The sequence below is a fragment of the Ambystoma mexicanum genome, chromosome 2p (genome assembly GCF_040938575.1).
Source record: "Ambystoma mexicanum isolate Mex_15411 chromosome 2p, UKY_AmexF1_1, whole genome shotgun sequence".
Taxonomy (NCBI): Eukaryota; Metazoa; Chordata; class Amphibia; order Caudata; family Ambystomatidae; genus Ambystoma; species Ambystoma mexicanum.
Genome location: NC_090923.1, coordinates 58,531,198 through 58,554,832, shown reverse-complemented (window position 1 = coordinate 58,554,832; position 23,635 = coordinate 58,531,198). Strand labels below are relative to the sequence as shown.

Genomic DNA, 23,635 nt, shown 5'->3' with positions numbered 1-23,635 from the left:
CGGAGCAGGTCAAGAATGAGGAATTAATGAATGCGGTAATGAGTGAGGCAAGTTGTTCAGCGCAGTCCTTGATTAATTTGGGGGGGCAAGTATCGCCTTTGCAGGTCGATGGTTTCAGGTGTTTCAGAATGTCCAGGACTTCTTGTTCCGAGACTTTGTTGAAGGCAAATTTAGGGATGTTAAAGGTTTTGCTAGAGGATTGAGGTTGTGAGTGCTGACTCTGTTTCGGCAGGGTATTGTAGTGGTTAAGAATTTTGTTTTGTAAGAGGTCTAATTTGTTAAGCATGGCGGCTTGGATACTGTTTCACCAGGCTTCGTCCTTAATGATCTCGTCATTGGTGATGGGAGGCACTGTGAGCTCTTTGAAGATAGAGAAGAGTTCCCTTGAGTGGGACTTGGATTCTGCTATTCGACGGTTGTATGACTCAGATTTGGCATTGAAGATGGCAGTTTTGTATTTTTTTTGCAATGTCTTTGAATAAATCTTTGGTAATGTCGCATGGGTTGGCCTACCAATTTTTGAGTGCTTGGCGCTTGTTGTTGCGCAGAGCTTGGAGGTCCTCTGTGAACCATGCGTTGGAATGGAAGGACTTTTTTTTATTTTTTTTCCTCTAGAGGAGAAATGGAGTTTATAGCATTAGTGAGCGTGTCCTTGACAATGTCTGCTAGAATGTTAGGATCTTGTGAGAAAGGTGGGGCGAGGAATGCGGTGTTGAGAAGGGGGCTTAAGTTGTCTGCAGTTCGTTTTTTAGAGCTTCTGGATACGGTGGCAGATTTATGTACTAATGTTTTTTTGGTTGTTATCGTGGGGATAGAGAATTGTATGCAGCTGTGGTCTGTCCAGGAGAGGAATGTATTGGATGTGATGGAGGAGTTGCAGTTATGATCAGCAAACCAATCTATAGTTCTGCCTTTGGTGTGGGTGGGTGATACAATTTTTTTGTGTGAAGTCTAAATTGGAGAGATCCTTAAGAAAGGAAGTAGCATTTTTGTCCTTGGGATCGCTAAAGCCTAGATTGAGATCACCTAGGAGTAAGGTTTTGGTGGATTTTTTTAAATTATCGCTGAGAATGTGAGTGATTTGCCCTTGAAAGTCGGCTAGGAGTCCTGGGGGCGGTAGAGGACGTGTATGTTAATGGTGTTGTTGTGAGAGAGAGGTAGTTTGGCAGAAAGTATATCTGCATTTCCTTCCCATGAGTGGGGTGTGGGTCTGATATGGTGGATGTCTTTATAGATTAAGGCAACACCCCACCTGATTTTGTTGGTCTGTCTTGCCTAAGAATGGAGTAGCCTTCTGGCATGGCTAAAGTAATGGCGGGGCCTGAAGCTTCATGCAACCAGGTCTCGTTGATGGCTAGCAGGTCTAGGTCGAAGCTGGAGATAAGCTCATTGATTTCTAAGGCATGGGCAGTGAGCGATCGAGTGTTAAGTAATGTGCATTTCAGTATAGGCGATGCCTGACTTGTGTTTGGAAGCTGTTGTTATGTTTGTTTTTTCTGCTTGGGTTCGGAAGGGATGGATGATTTAGAATTAGGGGTGATGCTGGTACACGGTGTGAAGACGTTAGTAATGCTGGATGAAAGGTGGTGAGAGACGGATGTACGGGAACCTAGTCTGCGGTTTCTATGCAATGTAGGAATGTGGTGAGAGGAGAGTGAAATGGGTAGGGTAAGCGTCCTCAGTCTGCACAGTCTGGTGCAACTATTGGGTGTAAAGGTGTGAGGATGCGTGATGTTGGGCGTGGGGTAGAAGGGGTGTGGAGTTTGAGAGTGACGGTTCCATGATGCTGGAGCTGGGTAGGCGGAAGTGTGGATACTGTTGTCCATACAATGTGGTAGCGAGTAGTGTGCCTAAGAGTAGTAAGCGTGTTAATCTGGTGGTGCAGCCCTGGTAACATGCTGGAGTACTTGTTGTGCATGTGCAGGGAGGCGGGCTGGAGCAGTGGTAGCTCAGATGGTGCGAAGTGACTAACTGGCTAGGGAATATCAGATGGCAAAAATGTGTATAGAGCATTCACTGTATACAGGTGCGTAAAAAGACATTTCAATCATGAATACGCGATTTAGAATTGCATTGCGACATGTGCATACGTCTATAAGGGATTGGTACAAAAGACTTGTTCACAGGATGGAATCATATTATGATTTACGCTGTTCAGGGTCTAGGGGCCCTTTCAATGGTAATGCGTGGCAGTCTTGGAGAGGGGAATTCTACTCACGTATCCTTTGAGTTCCGAGTGGATCACTGTGAGGGAGTGTTGGTCCCGTGGCTCCAGAGGTGAACAGGGGCAAACAGGGTTTTTTGGCTGCACCTGAGGGGTATGCGGCGGGCTGGCTCACGGAAGAGCGAGACGTGTTGCTAGGCAACGCAATAAACAATAATTGCGGCAGCCATTTCATGAGGCTCTGTCAGCGGCGTGGTGCGGGCACTGGGCTTCGTGCGCCTGGGCTGCCTAGGATTCACTGGGCAGTCGTAGGTGGGGGGCATTTAGGGCCGGCACAGGGGGTGCTTCACAGCGACTGCTCCTGCAGCACTGTACGGATTAGCACAGCTGCTCCTGCAGACCATGGGCTAGGTAGGCGGTTGATCGGGGGTGGGGGAGACAACAACGGCTGGATCCTCCCGCTGCGAGGGGGGCTCCTGCCCTTTGGAGATGCTGCCAGAAGTGAGGGGCAGTGGCAAACAGGAAGGGCCTTTCTCTCTGGGCCTTCCTCGAGATAGGCCGGCTTCTGCCTGCCGCGGGCTGGCTCACGGAAAAGCAAGACACATTGCTGGGCAACGCAATAAACAATAATTGCGGCAGCCATTTTATGAGGCTCTGTCGGCGACGTGGTGCGGGCACTGGGCTTCGTGTGCCTGGACTGCCTAGGATTCACTGGGCACTCGTAGGTGAGGGGCATCTAGGGAAGCACAGGGGGTGCTTCACAGCGACTGCTCCTGCAGCGCTGTACGGATTAGCACGGCTGCTACTGCAGACCATGTGCTAGGTAGGCGGTCGATCAGGGGTGGGGAGGGATCAACAGCTGGATCCTCCGGCTGCGAGGGGGGCTCCTGCCCTTTGGAGATATTGCCTCATTATAAGCCTTGACTCTGCACCCAAAGGAGCAGTCCAGCGGGAACGGCTTGAGAACTTCCCTGCACTACAACACAAGCCTTATTGGGCTTCCTTAGAGAGGTGATGCCTATGTCCCTCGCAGGCACACAGAGCCTGCAATTCACATATGGACCCACAACCAATTTACAGATGGTTTGTCCTCTTCTGCAATGTTTGAGGTGAGCAAAACTGTTATGATGTGTTTTTACCTGGGTGAAGCAGCTGTGTTCAAATGGAATCCTCCCAGTGGAACACAGCGGCACAATCCAGAAGGGAATGTCATGTTTGGAAAAAGAGAGAGCAGCTGACAGTGATGGCGGTTTGCTGTAAGAACTATCTCAATAAACTACTGCTGTCACCTTGCTTATGGTGTGTGGAGACTCTGTCATTTCAAAAACAATTATGTAATGGATTTTTAACTGAGGGAATCCTGAGTGGCTGAGGAAGACTGGCAAAGGCAATACATAGCAATAGATCCATCACTTTTGTCAAAAATCAAACTTACAATTTTTAGGGAAGAAACACGTTTTTACAAAACAAATTCCCCCCCCCCCACCCCCCAAGTGCAGAAATCTCTGCTCTGTGCCACTTGCTTGATAGAAGGACTGCGAAAGACAGAGCTGGAGCCAAGGTGCTGTACTGGGCAGAGTAGATTCCAACAAGCCCATGATATATTGTATTGTATTTGTCATTTATATAGTGCCACTTGCCCATTTGTATGGCCTCAATGTGCTTTCTGGTTGGAGCGCCCTCTAAGAGTTAACTTTAAGATGAGTCTGTATATTCTGCCAGTTTAGGGCTTAGGAGGGCTGGCTAGGCTCCAGTAAGCAGCCCGAAGGTCAAGCACGAGGGCGGGTGCTGTTGGTAGTTTAGGATAGAGTACTAGTGCAGGAGGATTGATGTGTACCCAGCTAGCTCGAAATTGTTTGCAGGTTGTCGCTGTATACTAATGGCAGAGGTGTTGAGGTATGTCTGGTGTTTCAGTGTGGGCGACTATGCAAGATGCTAGACCGGATTCGCATAGCCATAGCTGCATTCTATAGTGCATGGATGGTTGGCCGCCCTTGCGGCCTATGTCCACAGACCTGGTGCAGTTTATACATACATTAAACTTGGACAGAGTTCATCTTCAATGTTGCTTTTCCTTGGTCCAACGCGATTGGCTGGTTTCGCCAGCTGCGGGCTCCCTAGATTGAGAGCCTAAACAGTGGGCAAGGGGCCAGAGGGATGGGGAGTATTGTACGATCATCTGGGGTAGGGGTGTAGGGGGAGGGCTGAGTTTATCATGGTGTGCTGCTGCGAACGCTGGAGGCATCTGCGGTGGATGGGGGGATGGGTATGTTGTCAGGTTTGGCCCAGTGTTTGTGTGCGCGTGTCAGTCACATCATGGAGTGTGAAAAGATTCAAGAGGAGGAAAGACAGAGCCAGGTTTTGAGGGCCTTTCTGAATGCCAGGTGGTTGTCAATGTTGCGGATGTGGAGGGGCAGAGAGTTCCCGATGGTCAGAGCTTGGATGGAGAAGGAGGTTCCGACCAGTCTGGTGAAGTTGTATTGGCGACAACTAGGAGGGACGCTGTATCTGAGTGTCCTGGGGGTGCAAGTGAGATTGTCTTGGAGGAATTCCAAGCCTGTGTTGTGGATGGCACGGTGGGTGATGCACACGGCTTTAAAGGTAGTTTGTTGACCAATAGGGAGCCAGTGGAGGACCCTTAGTATAGGGCTGAGTTCTCTAGGAGGGATGGCAATGAGCAGGCATGCTGCAGCGTTTTGGATTCTTTGCAGTTTCCTTAGCTGGAACGCTGGTGTGCCTAGATAAATGCAGTTTGCATAGTTTAAGCGGGAGAGCATGATGGAAATGATGGCAGAGAAATGGTGAGGGTATGTAAGGTATGGGGAGAAACACCTGAGGATGCATAGCTGGAAGAAACAGGTTCTGGGTATGTCATATATAGATATCTAGCCAGCCACAGTAGGCAAAACAAGCAATAAAGGTCTGCTCCTGCAATAGTTGTCTAAGCCAAACGGGAGTGGCAATAAGACAAAGGCTATTAATGCAAGTACGGCCTACTGTCCCAGGCTATCCAGCGATCATGTTGCCAGCACATGCAATAGTGCTCCAATACACAAAAGCCCTATCCCTCAGGAGAGTTACATGTGATTTTATCGAATAGAAAATAACGAACAACATTTATGTCAAATATTTATAATTAACAAAATACCATTACATTTTATTTTTATTTGGGGGGGTACGCCCCCCTCCAACTCCGTTTCCCTTTGTTTAATCTCATCCCAACCCCCTCCCCACCACCATATATATATATATATTCTGTATTTTCTTTCGTTATAAATGTTTAGACATAATTGCTGTTAGTTATTTTCTAAAATCACTGCATACCCCTCAGGTTCAGCCAAAAAACCCTGTTGCTCTCCGCTCCATCCTTCTAGAAAGTCTGATTGTAAGAGAATAACTGATACAGCAGGGTCTGCCAGGCTCCACTGATCTAACCATCAGCAAGTCACAGAAGAAGCCGAGAGGGACAGAATTCTCTCTCCTGCCACCAACTCTACCAAACTCGGCAGCAAGCCTCGAAGGGAAGGCAAGGAAAGGAAAGGAGTGCTTCCCCTTTCACCCGCGGCTACGGTTCCATCTGCAGTTCTGTTACAGCAGAAACTAAGCTTTTCCTCTGCCACATTCTCGGTGGACATGTTCGACAGGGTCCCGGGAGGTGGAAGAAGGGAGGCTTCCACTCTCCCCACCTGAACCTGCTTCTCTATCTGAATACTTCTAATGGATGTTTTAAAATTACCAAAATACCAAATCGATGGATGCAAATGTTTGTGCCGTTGCCCAATAATCTGAGCCTTAAAGAGACAATATGACAGCACTCTTACATTTATGCTCTAGGGTGTCCTTCACCTTGTTAAGGGGATCATCTCTTTGCCCGGCTTTTACCCGGCTTTTACCCGGCTTTTACCCGGCTTTTACCCGGCTCACCCTCCTCTCGCTCTTTGCCGGGGTTCCAAGCAAAATGACCCCTCGCAAGCCCCTCTGTTACATGTCTGAATTCCTACCACACCCCACTCCTTAAACCCACCCCACCGAGGCTGGTCATCCTAGCTACTCACCCACCTGCTAGAAGGGTCCTGGATGCCCTCTGCCCTTCACAACTCCCCCGGCATGCGGCATCCCTTTACTGGCTGCCCCGTCCATTCACCCAATGTCCCACTGGCTGGTCATAGTTATCTCTTCCCATATCCCTGGCCGGTCCTGGTTGCCCCCACCTATCCACTTGCCAGGTCCTGCTTTTCCCCCATCCCACTAGATGGCTGCACTCACCATCCCCTTAGCAGACCCTGGTTACCCACATGCCTTTATCCTGTGCTCTTAGGCTGGCCCTGGTTGTCTCCGCCTCTTGCTTCCCCGTTCTAAGAATCATCATGTCACACTTTGTTCACTCAACTACTCCAGTCCGTTATTCTATTCCCTCGTTCTCAGACATTCCTTTTGATTGTACACCCAAGAAGGATTTCTCACTTAGGCAACTTTCCCTCCATATTCTATGGGCACCAAACGTTTTGCTTTTGTTTTACACCTTGCCCTGGACATTTTGCTCATTTGTTACGGGGGAAATGACTAGTTCTTCAGACTGTGAGTGCTATGTTTCCCTTTTGTCTTTTGACATGTTACCTGTTTGGGTAACTTCATACTGCACACAGCATCTTTCAATGCAGTGCCATGGGGATACATTTGTATCACCCTAGACGTTTACCAAAGGGATTTCTGATTTCTTTTAAATGTGCCAGCTGGTGGCAGCAGATACATTTTTACAATTATTTCTATATTTTTAGCATGCCCATTCGTGTTTAACGCATTTTGCTACTAACAGTGGCTAGTGGCCAAAGATGGCCATGCCACAAGATTCTTTGCTTGTTCTTTGCCCATATTGTTCATTGCCATTCTTCATGCCTTCTCAGCTCAGGACTTCCCTTTTATGGCCATGCATTTGCCCGGGAATGCTGCTGTCTTCGCGGGCTAGTGTATGCCATGTTTGTATGGACCCAGCAAGTGGGCTGGGGCTATCTGTTCCCAATCCACAAACTGGTGCCAGTGAGTCTGTTGTGCATGCATTAGTCAGCCCCAGAGTGGTCCTTGATTGAACCACTGCAGTTGTGCATGAGTGGTGCAGATCCTATTGGAGGGCTGATTTTCATCACTCAACTGAATTTAGGAAAAGAAGAGGAGTCCTGCAGCCATTCTAGCTGATCAGAAGAGGAGCCAATATCCTGTGAAGCTGTGCAGACGATGGAAGACCCGAGGATGAATCCTGATGAGGTCTCCCGACCATTTCTGCTGCTGTCTCGGTGAAGCGCTGCTGGCCTACCTGATCTCGGACGATCCTTGCTTGTGCTTCGACTCTTTGGACTGGTGGGACCAACCAGACTCAATGCCTTTTCAGGATCCTGCAGTCTAGAGCCTTCCGAAGTGTCCCTGGACCACCAGGTTGACTGACCAGCTCTGTTTCGGGCTACCATGCAAGAAATGTCACCGTTCTGCGTTTTTGCCCGAAACTACGATAGTCATCAGCAAGTCCCATAAATCGCCTTCCTGCCAGGCTTCAGAGTCCTAGTATCCAAGGATCCTGTTCTGGAGGGCTTCTTTTGTTCGTGACAGGAGAGACGCCTGCTTTTGCCCGTGTACAATGGCTGTCGCTGGAACTGGCCATCCCCCGTCTCGTCTGGAAGAGTGTCTGCATCAGTGCCTGCTGAATGTCTTCGCTGGAAAGGGTTCCACTCAGCTCCTGGACATCCTCTACTGGATCCAACATAAAAAAACATACTACACCCAGCGACTCTCATTCCACCTGCCAAGTTCTTTAGGAAAATCGGAGTAAGAGCGGTGAGTAGTAGCAATACTTAACGGTGCCATTAAATCCTCTATTATAAAGTTTGTGAAGAACTTTGATTTATTCCATTCCATTGCTTTTTAAATGCTTATCTAAAAAGCTGTTCTAAAAGATTCTAAAAGTACTAACTGTAAGAGTCCTGATAAGTCTTTGGGATTGTTCACCCCCCGCAGGAACATTTTCTGACGTTGACCCATCTACTAAAGGAACTTTATGAGCTTTTCGGCACAAGGCCCCATTCAAATGAGGCTTGGACTGATCAAGTGAGGGTGCCTATTCCTGTGGAATGGATATCCAATTGCTTAACTACTTACCTTCCTTTTCAGGTATTTATGTGAATTGTATGCATTGTTATAACCAAAGTTGACTATATATATATATGGTTCATATTTAGTATTGTGTGATAATATAACCTGCTTGATTCATTTTCCTATTGCGTTTTAGGGCCTATAATAAATAGAACATTGTTGTCATTTACTAAGTTTAATCATTGTATATTTTACTGTGTGGACTCATCGTGAACCGCTAAACCCACTGACCTCTCCTGAGACTTAGCCTTGACCATTCGCCACGCTGACCTTGATTGGGTGTGGCTGAACTCCCAGCGTTACCCTGTTCACTATAACTAGGGTGGCCTCCTGAAATCTGTCCACCAGGCCAGATTCTAGAAATCCATCTTAGCACTACCATTATTCTTTGCCATGTGAAATGTGTTCATGCTCAAAACACATTTTATGCTATCCCAATATATATAAAAATACAAAAGGTCTCTTCCTGGCAGCCTTTGCCTATACTGCATTCGTTTGCAGCATTGGTGGTTTTCCATGTGCACCCGCTTATTGGAGAGCTCTATGGGAGCTCTATGGGAAGGTGGCTGGAGCCCTTAGGTCCCTCCTCCATGTATTGTGCTTCCTTGCCCTAAGCCTCCTCCTCGATTTCAACTTGGTTTACAAAGAGCACTGCCATTTGATTATAAACAAAAGGATGCAGAAATGGAGCCCACAGGTTGCTAGCAGCCAACAAGAGAGCCTTCCCTGGTGATTCACGTTTTCCTTCTGGGAGTTGCCTGATGCTGAATACGATCCTGCTTTCCAGCCCAACCTGAGTAAAGACTGAAGCAGCAATGTTGTATGCATGTGAGTCCCTATCCTTCAGATTGTGGGTTTATGGGTGTGACTGTGTGTGCGCAAGTGTGATGCATGCATATGTTTGGCAGAGGAGGTTGCTGCACCATGAACGATGTTTACATTTGCAATGCTGGCAGCTATATTGGTCTCAGCATCTTGAAAGTAATGAACAGTGGTAATGCTGGCATATTATGTGTGCAGACACCCACAGCTAGTCCAGACGTTTCTCCATGTAGCCTTTGATTGGCACAATTCTCCAAGATATCCCCAAGTGCAATAAACCACAAAGAAGAAGACAGATCTTCAATACCAAATGGCAATCCTCCCTACACAACAGGGAACATTTACCACAACACTAATCTCATGCATAAAAGCGCAGTAAACGTGTCGGCAAAAGTTCATATATACATGATTTGTTTGTCATTACCGACAGACTTGTACATTCTAAAACAACAAGAGTTGATTTCAGTTCTGTGATTCAAAGATAAGATTACATCAAAGGGGCTATTTCACTAGAAGGCAGAAAATTATTTCATTCATAATTTGCTGTTTTAATTGCTAATTATTTATTATTTCTGGTCAGCAATAGGGTTCAATGTCAGCACAAACAAACAAGGGCAAATAGAATTGGTAACTGCACCGGAATATACATGAATTATGCATGCAGAAAAAAAAACAAATAGATGTCCAGCTGTTAGCTGAAACATGTTGTAGAAATAGCATAGAGGGCAACAAAAAATAAATGATAGCAGTATTGTCACTGGAAGAACGCACTCATGATGGCGTTGATCAATTCTTACTAGTATTTGCCTCTGTATGAAAGGGGCTGTGGTGGCTTGTCCAGTGTTGCCCGTATTGGACCCTATCAGCATACAACTGTGATTGTTTTACCAGCATTGTCAGGATACAACTGTGATGGTTTTTCCCTCAACATACCAGCATTTCACCATGTAAAAGCACAACTGACAGATTTGCCAGAACATGCCAGCCTTTAATCATGTAAAGGTGCGGCCGTGTTATCCCCAGGGAAAAACGTATGCATGTTGGGTCACTCGGGAGAAATACTTCTGTTCACTGGGTGAATGGAAGTCTTTTGAATAGGTCAATGCCTAATAAATAGTGCACAAAACCTAACTTGTACATGTTTGGAATATGGGCTTTACTTAAGTACTCTGTAAAATGACAGCGCGTTCAGAGATGGTGGTACCACCATCTCAAAAAGCACTGTGACACAGTCCTTAAATAAAGTCCATATACCCAGTGAATACATTTTCATGCTGACAGATCTGTGAACATGTGGGTTTGCACACTTTTACATTAAGCTTACATATAGTAAAAAGACGTCCATTCACCAAGATGTCATTTGAAGCTTTGCAGACAGAACCAACCAGAAGCTGAGAACATCCGCTGCTGGAATACTCCTAAAACAAATAAGCCAATTCATGTATATATGCAGTCTCGGGGGGAAAGTTCAGGGGCAACGTGCGTGCCTTGGAAGCATTGAAGACGCCACATGGCACCACAGGTTAGATCCCCGGGTCCGCGCTTAAAAACATTTGGGTATTAAGCTATCATATCATATGTCTGCAGAGCAAACCACATTTTGCTTGAAGCTGAGTGATTCCTGAACCAAATGCATTATCGAGTGATAAAGCGTAATCCTTAGAAGGGTGTAGCACTGTATTTTGACACTGCCAAAGACGTGTTCACAAAGACCTACACGGTGGAGAGGGGATGCTATTTTCATAAAGTGCAGTTACATCTAAAGACATCATTCAAAGCCTTTGACGAGTTAATGGGCGTCTATTTACGCAGGGGGTGCATCTTTGCAAAGTAGTAGAAAGAGTTATCATTGTTGTGTTAAAAGAAGCCAGGTTTAGGACGAGCACTTGACAGAATTACATTGAAGCTGTGGTCATGGATAAAGCATTGAAAAGAATGAAGTAAGCATAGGAAAAGCAAATGTAAATATACTGACAAGCAGTGAAATTCAATTTAAATGGGACTCTCTTGTGAAATGTATGCAGCCGACTACGGAAAGATATTTTTAACCACTTGTCCTACCAGCAATGGCCAGAAATGGCTTGAACTGCATCAATAGGGGGGGTAAGAACAATTGGGACAGGGAAGCCGGCTCTAGTGATCAATTTATTTCAGCGCTAGGAAGCTGCTGACTCAGCAACAATCGCCTAGCTGTTCCCATGCTCCAATAAGCTGACCGTGCCACCCCCAAACCACACTACAATCTTAATTCCCACCACTCCAAGCTCGGACATAACACTTGTGCTCTTACGCTATGACTGGGCTTGCGCATTGTCCTCAACCAGGCATGCACCACGCTCTAAAATGCTTATCTCTATCTATCTGAAAACTAATACCCTTCACTCCAAAGACGAGTCCTAGTAGCACCTATGTTCTTCGCCACGATTGAGCTCAATCATTATCTCCCTCCAACTATGTACTGCGTAATCAGTCAGGAGACGTCTACCTCTGTTAATCTTAATTATCTGGAAAATAATTTCACACAACTAGCACTTATGTTCACAGTACGATTGGGCCTGATCTTGTCATCCACCAGATATACGAGGTGGTCTATGAGTCATGTTACCCTGAACCACCTGGGAATTGTTGCCATGAACTCCTTCACACGGGGTGCAGTATTAACTATGCTTTTCTTGGACTTGCTCTTTTGTCTCTTGCGGTTATCCAATACACTCTCCAATCAGATGAGCTCTCTAGCACTCTTAGCTCTCACAAGGGACAACAATGCGGTACAACTCCACATTTCAAACCATAAGCTACGACAGGAATACCCCTCAACTCCCTGTAAACAATTACCCGAGACCCAGAAAATGGGCCCACTAGCACTTTATTTTCTCTTTATTTATTGGGTATTCATAATGCACATATAAAGCTAATGGTGGTTCAAGGCACAACAAGATAAAAGAGGGGGGAGGAGAACAGGAATGAAGAATAACAAAAACAGTTCTACTAGGCCTTGTGTCATTTGGATCGTGCAAGTGCAGTAACACGAAGAGTAAGGGAGCGGGGAGGTGGGGGGAAGCACGCTGATGCTAAGGAGGGGAAAGGAAGTGCAGGTCAGAGTGGAGAGCGTGCAAGTGCTGGGGGAAGGAGGAGCGGGTGTTAGGGAGAATTCTCTGTAAAGGCTAATTTCCCAAACCTAGTGAGTCCCCCAGCAACTTTGCTGGATTTTTGGGGTTTATTTTTTTCCTGCTAAGAGTGAGACTCTTTTCTCCCACTCTTGGGCATGATTTGAGAATGTCCTTTGACTTTGTAATGTGTTTTATGGGCTATGGGGTCTTTTACTCCATAGGGCTGCATGTGTTTTTGGTAAATGTGTTACAGAGCAGTAACACAGGGGTGTCACAGTGGCCCCCAAACATAGACTCCATACCCTGGGACTGACTACTGTCTCCCAGGGCATGTAAAGTCACCATTGGCTTTACTAGTCTTAAATTGTGAACAGAACCAATACAAACCATCATATTGTGGAAGTACTGGTAGGGATAATTCGATTGCCCCTGGGTCTGTTTTCCAAGGGGGCACTGTCCAGTCCCCCCTTGTCGAGTTTCTGGCTGGTGGCAGTGGTTACCACGTGAAATATTCCACCGGAATATTTCCTATGGGATTTTCCCATTCATTTTAAACGCACCACTTTTTTTGGTGCAATGTTAAAGATACCGCCGGGTTATTTATTTAATATTTATTCCCCGGTTGGGTCTTTTTGCCAGGACTCGGTTTTAAAATGGCGTTTGTGTTCGCCTCTGTAACCCCAACCCAAGTTCAGCCCTTTGTTCCACTTTTGGCGGGCTTCTGCACAGAAGCCTCCCAAAGTGGTGCCACTCTGTCTGGATCTACAGGATGTGTGGGAGGGGGGTTTAGGCACCCTGGACTGAGTTGCCTCAGCAACTCAAGTCGCACTCTTGTGTGATTGGCCCAGTGGTGAGCCGCCCGGCTCACCACTTAGCATGTTTGATTGACAGCTAGGACTGATGAATGGGGGTTTTCTGCATAAAAGCATGGCTTTGGGGACTGGTACTTCAGAAGTCGCCACATGACCTAAAGAATCCGAAGAGGGAGAAGCTGATCCGACCTGAAATGACAACACCACCGGTGGAGACCTGCTGAACTGACTCACCACGTCCCAACAACAGAGAAGATCTTCTTTCAGGAGAGTCTTCTTCCTTTGAGCTGGTGAGGTTAACATGTGCGCCCCTTTTTTTCGCCTTCCTGGATCGTCTCGTGGTCAAATCGCCCATGCCAAGCACCCCGGTGGCCGGATAGCCATGCTTCACCACTACCGCGAATAAAAGGGTACTACCTTTTAACCGGGAAACTCCGCGGCTGGTTTCTTCCCTGGCAGTGCAACAACCTCCAGCTTTCCTCCATGTCGAGATCCTCTCTTCCCCTGGATGAAGCACCGACTTGCACCCGCTACCAGGAACAACTGCCCCCGCTGGAGCTTTGTCACCATTTCAGGTACTGTGTCCCGCCTGGTCTCCCTTGCAACAGACCGTCCAAGGTGTCCCGTAAATCCTTGACTCTCTATCCTGGGGTGAACTCGGACCTGTTAACTAACTTTTCTGAACTGATCTAACTCCTTTTTTAACTATCTGCAAAGACTTTTAAAGTGTACTTCAACTGCGTGATCTTGGGCACATTACGCCTAGCTCTCTCCAAGAGTGGGCCTGGCTTATGAACTTTTTGGTCGACCCTGCCTTTCTTGACTTGCTGTGGTTCTTTAAAAGTGTTGGTATTGTGTGCTTTCCTATTTCTGCCTTTTCTCTCCCTTTTTAAATAATTATTGGAGTGCTATCTTGGTTAAGCGCTCCCCTCTGTGTTGATAATAAGTGGTGCTCTTTTCCTCAGACATGTCGAATAATTAATCAGGGAGGTGTATATATTTCTAGTGACTGTGTTTGAACTTGCTTGACACATTAGTGCCAGTGTATTTTTACAAGTGTGTTTTTAAATAAATAATTATATACTTTTATACCAAAGCTCTGGTCAGTGTTTGCTTGTGCTACTGTATTTTTGTACCTAATGTGTATACTCTATATACTGCCTAACTCTTCTTGAGAGAGGTCTGACTGCTCAGCCACAGCTACCAGGTAAATTTGGGTGGTACAGACTGCTACCAATTGGGTTTACTGCTAACACCTGTAGTCTTAAACGTTTTGCAGTGGTCCCTAAGGGAACTGCAGGAACCGGAAAATGGGCCCACTAGCACTTTATTTTCTCTTTATTTATTGGGTATTCATAATGCACCTATAAAGCTAATGGTGGTTCAAGGCACAACAAGATAAAAGAGGGGGGAGGAGAACAGGAATGAAGAATAACAGAAACGGTTCTACTAGGCCTTGTGTCATTTGGATCGTGCAAGTGCAGTAACACGAAGAGCAAGGGGGCGAGGGAGGTGGGGGGGAAGCGCGCTGATGCTAAGGAAGGGAAAGGAAGTGCAGGTTAGAGTGGAGAGCGTGCAAGTGCTGGGGGAAGGAGGAAGGGGCAAGAGGGAACCTGAGCTAGGCAAGTGCTACAGGGAGGCCAGGTGGACAAGTGCCAGGGGAATGCAGGGCGCACAGGGAATGAAGGTCCACATGCTAAGTGCAAGGACAGGGCTGGATAGGTTCAGTAGGGGTGCAGGCCCCACCAGCTTAGTACTGGGGGAGGGAGCCTGGTAGGACAAGTGCAGATTTAGGGGTGGGGTCAGGGTAGACTGAGGTGCTGGGGTAGGCTGGGCGAGGAGGGCCTGGTGCCCTGTATGAATCAGAAGGAACGAGGAAGTCAGTAAAAATGCAGCAGAGGGGGACATTAGCAAGGGAGAGGGAAGGAAGAAGAGAAATGGAGGGTCTTAGGAAGCTTCCGGAACTTAAGTAGATCCGGGTAAAGCCTGAGACGGGCAGGAAGGCCATTCTAAAGGGAGGCTACTGCAAAAGAGAAAGGTCTACTGTGATACTGGAAATGCATCGGTAGGGCCTCAGTATACTTGTCCTTTACTGCTTTTTATCGTGTGTTCTGTTGTGTTTTCCACGCAGGAGTTCATGTGGGACTCCTGGCGGTGCCGCTCTCTTTTGGTTTGGTGAACAAACCCATGGGATACCCTTATGGCACCCATGGGTGGGGGTACAACCATGTGCCCCTAGTGTATGTTTTTGGGCACCTCTGTGTGGCCCACAGAGCAGGGTAAGGGCTGGTGGCAGCTTTGTGCTGAATTGACTGGTGCCCTGAGCGTCCTCCATTTTGGGATGCCCAGGCCCTGTCATTGGAATCGGTAGATTCCTGATGGAGACAAGATGGCCTCTTGCCTTCCATCGCCTGTTACCTTGATCTTCCCGAAGTCCTGGGGAGCCCTCACTCTGTTCCTTCCCCCTGACTGGCTGTTAGCTGGAAGTTCCTTATATGGTAGTGTGGGGAAGTGCTGACCAGACTGGCTGGAGCCTTCTCAACGACCGTATGTTGTGGGTACGCCTGTGGGTGGGACCTGGGTGAATGGAGTGTGTGACGAATACGCATTCTGTGTTGTGGGTGGCTAGTATCTGGTGGTTGACACAATGACTGAGGCAGCCCTGCCCAAAACTGGTATGAATGCAGTGTGGAGTGTTGAATGGCTGGGTACTTGTCCCAATACACATAACTTGTTGTGAGTGTCTGGAGAGAAGTGAATAGCCTGAATGCACTGTGTGCCCGATTGGTTGCCTGCCTGCATGAATGCCCTTCGTCGTGATTGGATGCTTGAGTATGACCCAGCAGAATGAATGGGAGATCAACAGTATATCTGGGGACCTCTCACTGCTAGGAATCGTGTTCAGAAGCTGAAGTGCACTACAACGAGTAACTGGAGTAACTGAAGCTTGACCTTGAAGCCCTGATGGACGAGAAAAATTGCTGTTGCTCTCCTTCACAATCTGAAAGCTGCTGTGTCTCCAAGGACTGACCCAGAGAGGACCGGGTAAGGCGCCCTCTTCCCGAGCTACGAGGGACCATCGTCCACCAGCTGATCTTTGCCAAAGGTCCCTGGTAGACAGACCTTCGAAAGGCTGCCGACCCGAGACGGGGACTGCTGCGGTATCCCAAGGAGAAGCGCCCGGACTGTTGTCCGCCACTGTCGACGACCGCCGTCGCCGATTGGAGCCGCCGTGCTCCCGTTTGCCTAAAAACTTTCGAATACAAGGACGCTCTCGTCCACATCATCACCGCTGTATCCTACTGGAGAAGGCCTGACCGTCGACGCGCCGAGGAGCATCCGCCGGTGGGTTTCCCGCCACCCAAAGACCACAGAGATGCCGACGACTCGACGCCCTTGCTGGGCCACAGTTCTTCAAACTCTTTGCGGTCCAGAACTATCGACAATGAGGTGCCCCGCACGCCTCTTCCTTGCAGGACATTTACGCTTCCCCGTCAACGAGCACCGCTAGGAACGAAGCTGCCACTTCACTGTCATAGCTCACCCTGTTCTCTGTCAGACGTTCGACGACTCGTAACTCCTGCCTTAAAGGGAGGACACTCAAGAAGGGCCGTCGATTCCCCGACGAGTAACACTACAACACCAGGTACTTTGCGGTTGCAGAACTATTGGGAAGTCTCTTATGAACAATATATGGACTGGGCTTGTATCTTTATTCTACAGGTTGCCCAGGTGGGGGGATCTCCACACAGAACTGTGTTTAACGGTATTTCTGCCAATTATTCTCACCAACTGCTTTCCTCTTACCTCTATTGTTGGTTTCCATTACGAACTGATTTGTGTGCCATTTAACCGTATAATTGATGCTCTTTAAAGAGATCTAATAGTAATGGTGGTACCACGTAGAACTGTATATTTGCCATTATAGATAACCGAGTACAAAGTGAGTTATCGTGATATTGTACATAACCTTGAATATTAATTATATAAAGACTGTGTTTTAACTAATACAGTGTGCGGACATTCCTTTGTGGGTGCTTGGGGACTACACTGTACTTAAGAACCAGCCCGCATCACCTTCCTGAGAAGCTAGGCCTTGATTGCTCGTCCATTGCTACCACAATAGAGAATCTTGGCTGGGGTCCTCTGTGCCTCTCCTCTACCATATAGAGAGCGGAAGAACAGACACCCTCATCCGGTCCTGCACATCTACCCCCCTCTGTACTTGGAAAACCATCTGATCTGCAGAGAGTTGGAGCTAGAAGACCGAATGGCTCTAGCATGGAGGTATTTAGGGAGAGGGAGAGAGCGGGATGTAGCGGGGTCCGAGGCCCCAGAAAGCCTTGTGGATGATGCAGAGTGTCTTGAACTTGATCCTCGCAACAACTGGGAGCCAGTGGAGAGATTTTAGGGCTGGTGATACACGGTCCTGGGCTTGAGACCAAGGAGAAGTATTGCAGTCCTATTTTGGATTAGTTGAAGGGGCTAAGAGAGGATTTAGGCAGATTGAGGAAGGGGCTGTTGCAGTAGTCCAGCCCAGAGAGGACCAGAGCTCTGGAGACATTGAGTTTCTGGGGGAAGGTGAGGAAAGGGAGAATGCCTGAGAGGAGGTGCAGCTGAAAGTGGGCCTTCTTAGTTTTGTGCCTCACAAGAGTGTGTTTTAAAATAATTTAGGAGCTGGGATGTTGTGTTAAACATCCTGGAATTCTTGGGGTGAGTTTCTCCAGGCACAGAGTGGTGGTCGGAAGCTGTTTGGTTATCTGGTTGTCATTTACTGGTGTTATGAGGGATCTCAGCAACCTCATTGATGTTAATTGGGAATTGTCTGAGAGAATTAGGGTTTCTCTTTGGCATTTGCTACCGTGAGCAGAGGAGTGTTTGCATGAATCTATCTAGGTTGGGATGGAAGTAGTTATTGGTTTTGTTTTGAGATAGAGGAGGATGGAGCTGGTCTCCTTGTTGGTTCACTGCAGGGCCGGCAGTTAGGTGAGGGTTTGGATTATGGAGTACATAAATGGTTTTACTTAGTGTGGGGAAGCTTGGCGGTCTTACTTTAGGTTGTTTTATTTGGGGGTGTTGTGTTTTTCTTTTGTGTCTCTTTATAAGAGAGGGAGATATGTAATGACTTGTAAAGTTTTGTTTGTAAATTGCACTATGGTTCAAGGACTGTTTTGTGTGATGTCATTTGGTTTAGAATGCGTGGTAGGGTGGAATGTTGGTGTGGGGTGATTCTTGTGAAGACGGTTAGAAAGGAAGGATGATTGTGGGGGCTGGTGGATGTTTCTAGCTCCGTCTTAAAGTGAATGATCGTAACTATAACTGGCACTAAGATCAAATAAAAGTGCTTTAATAATACAATGCTTCAGATCCAATTTGGATCCGGTTCACTTCATTACAATGTGATAAGTGGTTATGATGGAACAATCCATGATGGGCCAAATGGGCATAATGAAAAGTGACAATGAAATGCTAAGTGGCCATAAGCTAAACTGTTATAATGTAAACTGAGAATTACGTGGAAGTTGGGTTCAGATATTCATACATTAAAACACAATTTTACAGTGGAACTGCGAGTTTGATTATAATTGGCCATATATAGTCTACAAATTGTTTTAAATCCTGGCTTAAAGAATAGCATTTCCTAAAAACCAATATCTGTTCAATAACAAATCCACAGCCATCACTCTCCTTTTTCTTCTTAGCCATTATTTACTAGCTAAAAGATATCACACTTCAACAACCCTACTGACCGAAAGGACTGCCCACAGGACAGGACGAAATCTAGCCGCAGCTCAGAACGCAGGCATGGGAAGGAGCGCCAGGCGCATCGTAAGGCAGACAGCGTAGCATGGTGCTGCATGAATCTGTGGAAAAATAAGAAAAGGGGTGGGTGTTTGGTGGAAAACATGCTTTTGCATTCTCTATTATGAAAGGTCTAGTTCTGTTTGCACTAAGTAGGCAAAGTGAACATGAGTGACAGCCCCCGCTGTTCTGCTGGAAAAGTTTTAGAATTGGAGAGCTACGAAAGTCTGAACTTCAACAAAGCATATCATCTTTAAGGTATCAGCAATTGGAGTTAATAATATCACGTCTGAGAAAAAAATAGGTTTCACAATTAAAAAACAATCCAAATAAACAGTTTAAAGGGGGAAGCAGGGATAACCATGCTAAGAGTTGCAGAACATGGTGTAAGCAGGTGCCTGCCGCCCTGTTATAGTTTGGTAAGGTTAGGTCTGATGTGGGGAGAGGGGATTTGTGGAATTGTTTGCACGGTTCAAAGTGACTTTGCACTGCAGACACAAACCCTGATTCACGGAACTGTGCAAAATTTATTTTTGCAGGGCAAAGTCAGTGCACAGTCATTTTTGCAGTACAAAATGACTTTGGACTTACTTTGCACTTCAAAAATTCACGTTGCACAGTTCCATGAGTCAGGGTTTTTGTCGGCAATGCAAAGTCACTTTTCAGCAGTACAAAGTCACTTTGAACCATGCAAAAAATTCCATGAATTGGGCCCCCAGAGTTTAAAATACAACAATGTACTTTTAAGTAAACATAAAACACAAAAAAGTGTATTATTTCAATATGTATGTATACAAAAATAAAACCAATAGAAAAAAAGATGTAGGTCATCAAGAAATAGCAGTTGAGATTCCTGTGATCTAAATTTATTTAAAAAAAGGTGGGGGCAGGCCTGTTATCTGAAGCCATACATGATGGTCATTTTGAATTTCCTGCAGGAAGTCGCCATCACGGTGAGAATGCAGTGTGTACATGAGGAGGGCACAACGGTCTTAATTTGAGCGTTCCCTTTTCCAAGAAGCGAGGACAATTTGAGAGACAAAACTTAGAGCTAACTGGAAAATGTTTTTTTTTCCTTTCAATTGCAACAAAACTTGAGAAGATTAAGTGGTGGTGATATGTTGATCCAAAGTATAACTTTCACTGCTATTATTAGTATACAAAAATTCAAGAAACCTCTCCAGGTTTCTAAGATTCTGGGTTCTGCGTCATATAACTTTTAAATCAAACATTCGTATTAGGTGATTTTACCTATTTCTTTTAGCCATTCCTATAATGTTGGTATATTTGCAGTTCCCATTTGTAGGAATGTATGATTTTGCCACCCTTTGATGCATATTCGCCAGTGTTTCGGCAAACCTTCCCAAGACGGTAACCCATCTATAATCATCATCTTAGACTAAAACGGAAGGGTTCTACCAAAAGCATTGTTAAGTGCTGAGCATCTGCCAGTAACTGTGTAGTTTAACGGAGGATCAAAATATGTGTGTTTTTAGATTGACCTTTTTCAAGATTTTATTTTGTTACTAAAGTGTCACAAGGCAGGACACTTGCTATGTCTGGATACCAAGTGCATAGCTCTCAACTAAACCGCTTTTGGCGGCTGTCACCGGCCAAAAGCTTCCACACACCCGCCAGCTCCTTTGATTCACCCGTCTCCCCCACTTCCCAAAACGAACTCCAGTTTCACCTAGAGCTGCAAGCTTCTGGTGCATTACTGCGCAGGCCTCCTGTTTCATATAGGGCTCAATGGGAATGGGGAGGTCGGATGCACCGGCACCATTGTAAATGGTGCCGGTGCATCCGACATGCTTTGCTCGCAGGTACGGCCGCCAAGTCGGCCTGGCGGCCGTAATGGCACCCGCGAGCAGAACTCGCAGTTTGCCGGCCCAGGAACTACAGTACCGGCAAGCTTACCGGTACCGTAGTTCCTGGACCGGGAAACTTATAATGAGGCCCAGTGTGTTTTTTTCCCTCCTGCAACTTTGCATATCACAAAAAAGAAATAAATATAATGATATATTTCGCAAAAATGTATTTTGAATTTGAAAAAGTGGCCATGGAGAGTGGGTCTCTCTGGTCACTTTTTCAAATTTAAAAAATACATTTGTGAGATATATATATTATTTTATTTTTAACGCATCATAAGGGCCAGGCCAGCTAGCATGTGGCTTGGCAGTGAGCAGTTAATCCTTTCTCTTTGTAAGGGTTTTGGCAGGAACTTTGCTGCACATTTTCTCTATTGGGTGCAATCTGGGATCTTTCCATAGTTTTCCTCATGCTAGCCTTGTGATAACATTTCACAGGTATCTGCAGAAAAAGTGGTCGGTAAAGTTTAGAAAGGAGAAATGACCACATCTTTTTTGCACCTATTTCTTAAAATTTGGGGACATTTTTAAGAAATATGAGGGTGAGGGGAATAGTTAAGGTGGAGGGTGGAGCGGGGGTCATTTTACGTTTCAAAATGTTAATGTATATCCATTTCACATGCTTAAAGGCATTGTATTCTTGTGAATATGTTTGAGGGAATGTCTTTCTCCTTTAAGCTTACCATGTGACCACACACAATGCAACAAGACCTGCCACATGCCTCCTGCACCTTGTTGGCCATAAAGAACCTGATTATTCCCTAGATCCCAAGTGCTGCTTGCATAGCAATTTCCATCCCCATTGCTGTTAGCATAGCTCTCAACCAGTTGTGTCGCAATGGCGGGTGAAATCACCCGATTTTGTTTTTGGCGGGTGAGACGGCCATTGGAATGGTCTTGCAGGAGACTTGGCGGGTGAGTCAGCACTTTACAAGGCGGGTGACACCCGCCAAAAGCGCGTGAGTTGAGAGCTATATGTTAGTGTCAAAAATGCCCCATGTTTTTTTGGAGAAGCGATAAAGCACCTTTTCAAAGTTGTGAGAAAGAAATTCTATGCCCAAAGTAACTTACGACAATTTAGTGTTGCCGCACCCTAGTAAGTTAATAATTGGGATTTTTTGCGCACACCTTCCTGTGATGTCACTTCCTTTGATGTCACTTCCTGTGACGCCACACGCCACTTCCTGTGATTCTTGGCGGCACCAACATTTAGCCATCAACCCTCAGCATGTCCTTGTGCAATAGGGGGCTTTGAGATGTACTAAGGGATTGATTTCAAGTAATGTTGGGATTCTAATCCTGCTGCAAAGAGTATAGTCAAACGGGGAATGTTTAATTGGTGATGCATGAATGCTAAATAAGTCTAGTCTGCTCTGTAAACATATTTACATGAGTGGGGGGATTTGTCCGTCTTTTATGTTTTTGGTCGTCCCTGGTTCGCTTGGAAAAAGCACGTCGACTGGAGTTACCGCGACGCACCTTGGCTGTGACGAGCGCCGCCAGTGCTGCGTTCCACGCCGGTCCCTTCTTTCACTACTACTTCCCATATGAGAAACGGACCTAGCAACGCCCCGCACGCACGTCATCACGTGAGCTGCACGTTACGTCAAGGCCATGCGTGTCTGGACATGCAGTGGCTCTAGACTAGAGCCATACAGCAGCGTGGCCACGTGATCGCCACGAGCGAGAAGGCGGGATCCAACGCGAGCTTATTGGGCGAGCGAGAGCACAGACGTTCGCTCGAGACCGAGAATGAGAGAGCATATGGTGCAAGCTTCGAGTGTATGGTGCAAGCTTCGTGGGTGTGGGCACAGGCATGCCTCTGAGACCGAGAAGGAGAGAGCATATGGTGCAAGCTTCCTGGGTGTGGGCACAGCCATGGCTCTGAGACCGAGAAGGAGAGAGCATATGGTGCAAGCTTCGTGGGTGTGGGCACAGGCATGCCTCCGAGACCGAGAAGGAGAGGCCATATGGTGCAAGCTTCGTGGGTGTGGGCACAGGCATGGCTCCGAGACCGAGAAGGGGAGGCCATATGGTGCAAGCTTCGTGGGTGTGGGCACAGGCATGCCTCCGAGACCGAGAAGGGGAGAGCATATGGTGCAAGCTTCCTGGGAGTGGGCACAGGCATGGCTCTGAGACCGAGAAGCAGAGAGCATATGATGCAAGCTTCGTGAGCGTGGGCACAGGCATGACTCTGAGACCGAGAAGGAGAGAGCATATGGTGCAAGCTTCGTGGGCACAGGCATGTCTCTGAGACCGAGAAGGAGAGAGCATATGGTGCAAGCTTCGTGGGTGTGGGCACAGGCATGCCTCTGAGACCGAGAAGGAGAGAGCATATGGTGCAAGCTTCCTGGGTGTGGGCACAGCCATGGCTCTGAGACCGAGAAGGAGAGAGCATATGGTGCAAGCTTCGTGGGTGTGGGCACAGGCATGCCTCCGAGAAGGGGAGAGCATATGGTGCAAGCTTCGTGGGTGTGGCACAGGCATGGCTCTGAGACCGAGAAGGGGAGAGCAAATGGTGCAAGCTTCGTGGGTGTGGCACAGGCATGGCTCTGAGACCGAGAAGGAGAGAGCATATGGTGCAAGCTTCGTGGGTGTGGGCACAGGCATGGCTCTGAGACCGAGAAGGAGAGAGCATATGGTGCAAGCTTCGTGGGTGTGGCACAGGCATGGCTCTGAGACCGAGAAGGAGAGAGCATATGGTGCAAGCTTCGTGGGTGTGGGCACAGGCATGGCTCTAAAACCGAGAAGGAGAGAGCATATGGTGCAAGCTTCGTGAGTGTTGCACAGGCATGCCTCTGAGACCGAGAAGCAGAGAGCATATGGTGCAAGCTTCGTGGGTGTGGGCACAGGCATGGCTCTGAGACCGAGAAGGAGAGAGCATATGGTGCAAGCTTCGTGGGTGTGGGCACAGGC

General features: G+C 47.0%; 1 protein-coding gene across 2 annotated transcripts in view; it reads right to left on the bottom strand.

Moving 5' to 3' along the window:
• The window catches only part of OGG1 (8-oxoguanine DNA glycosylase), a 191,212-nt gene extending 168,939 nt beyond the window's left edge, over nt 1–22,273 (bottom strand). Inside the window, exons 1-2 of one of the 2 annotated variants that reach the window (XM_069643250.1) lie at nt 22,199–22,273; nt 18,800–18,913 (exon numbers count right to left, since the gene is read on the bottom strand). In XM_069643250.1, coding sequence (XP_069499351.1) covers nt 18,800–18,913; nt 22,199–22,266 — 182 coding nt within the window. In that variant the 5' untranslated portion in view covers nt 22,267–22,273. Of the gene's footprint in view, nt 1–18,799; nt 18,914–22,108 lie in introns of both variants that reach the window. The other variant, XM_069643251.1, reaches the window with a different exon arrangement.
• Nucleotides 22,274–23,635: the final 1,362 nt, after the last annotated feature.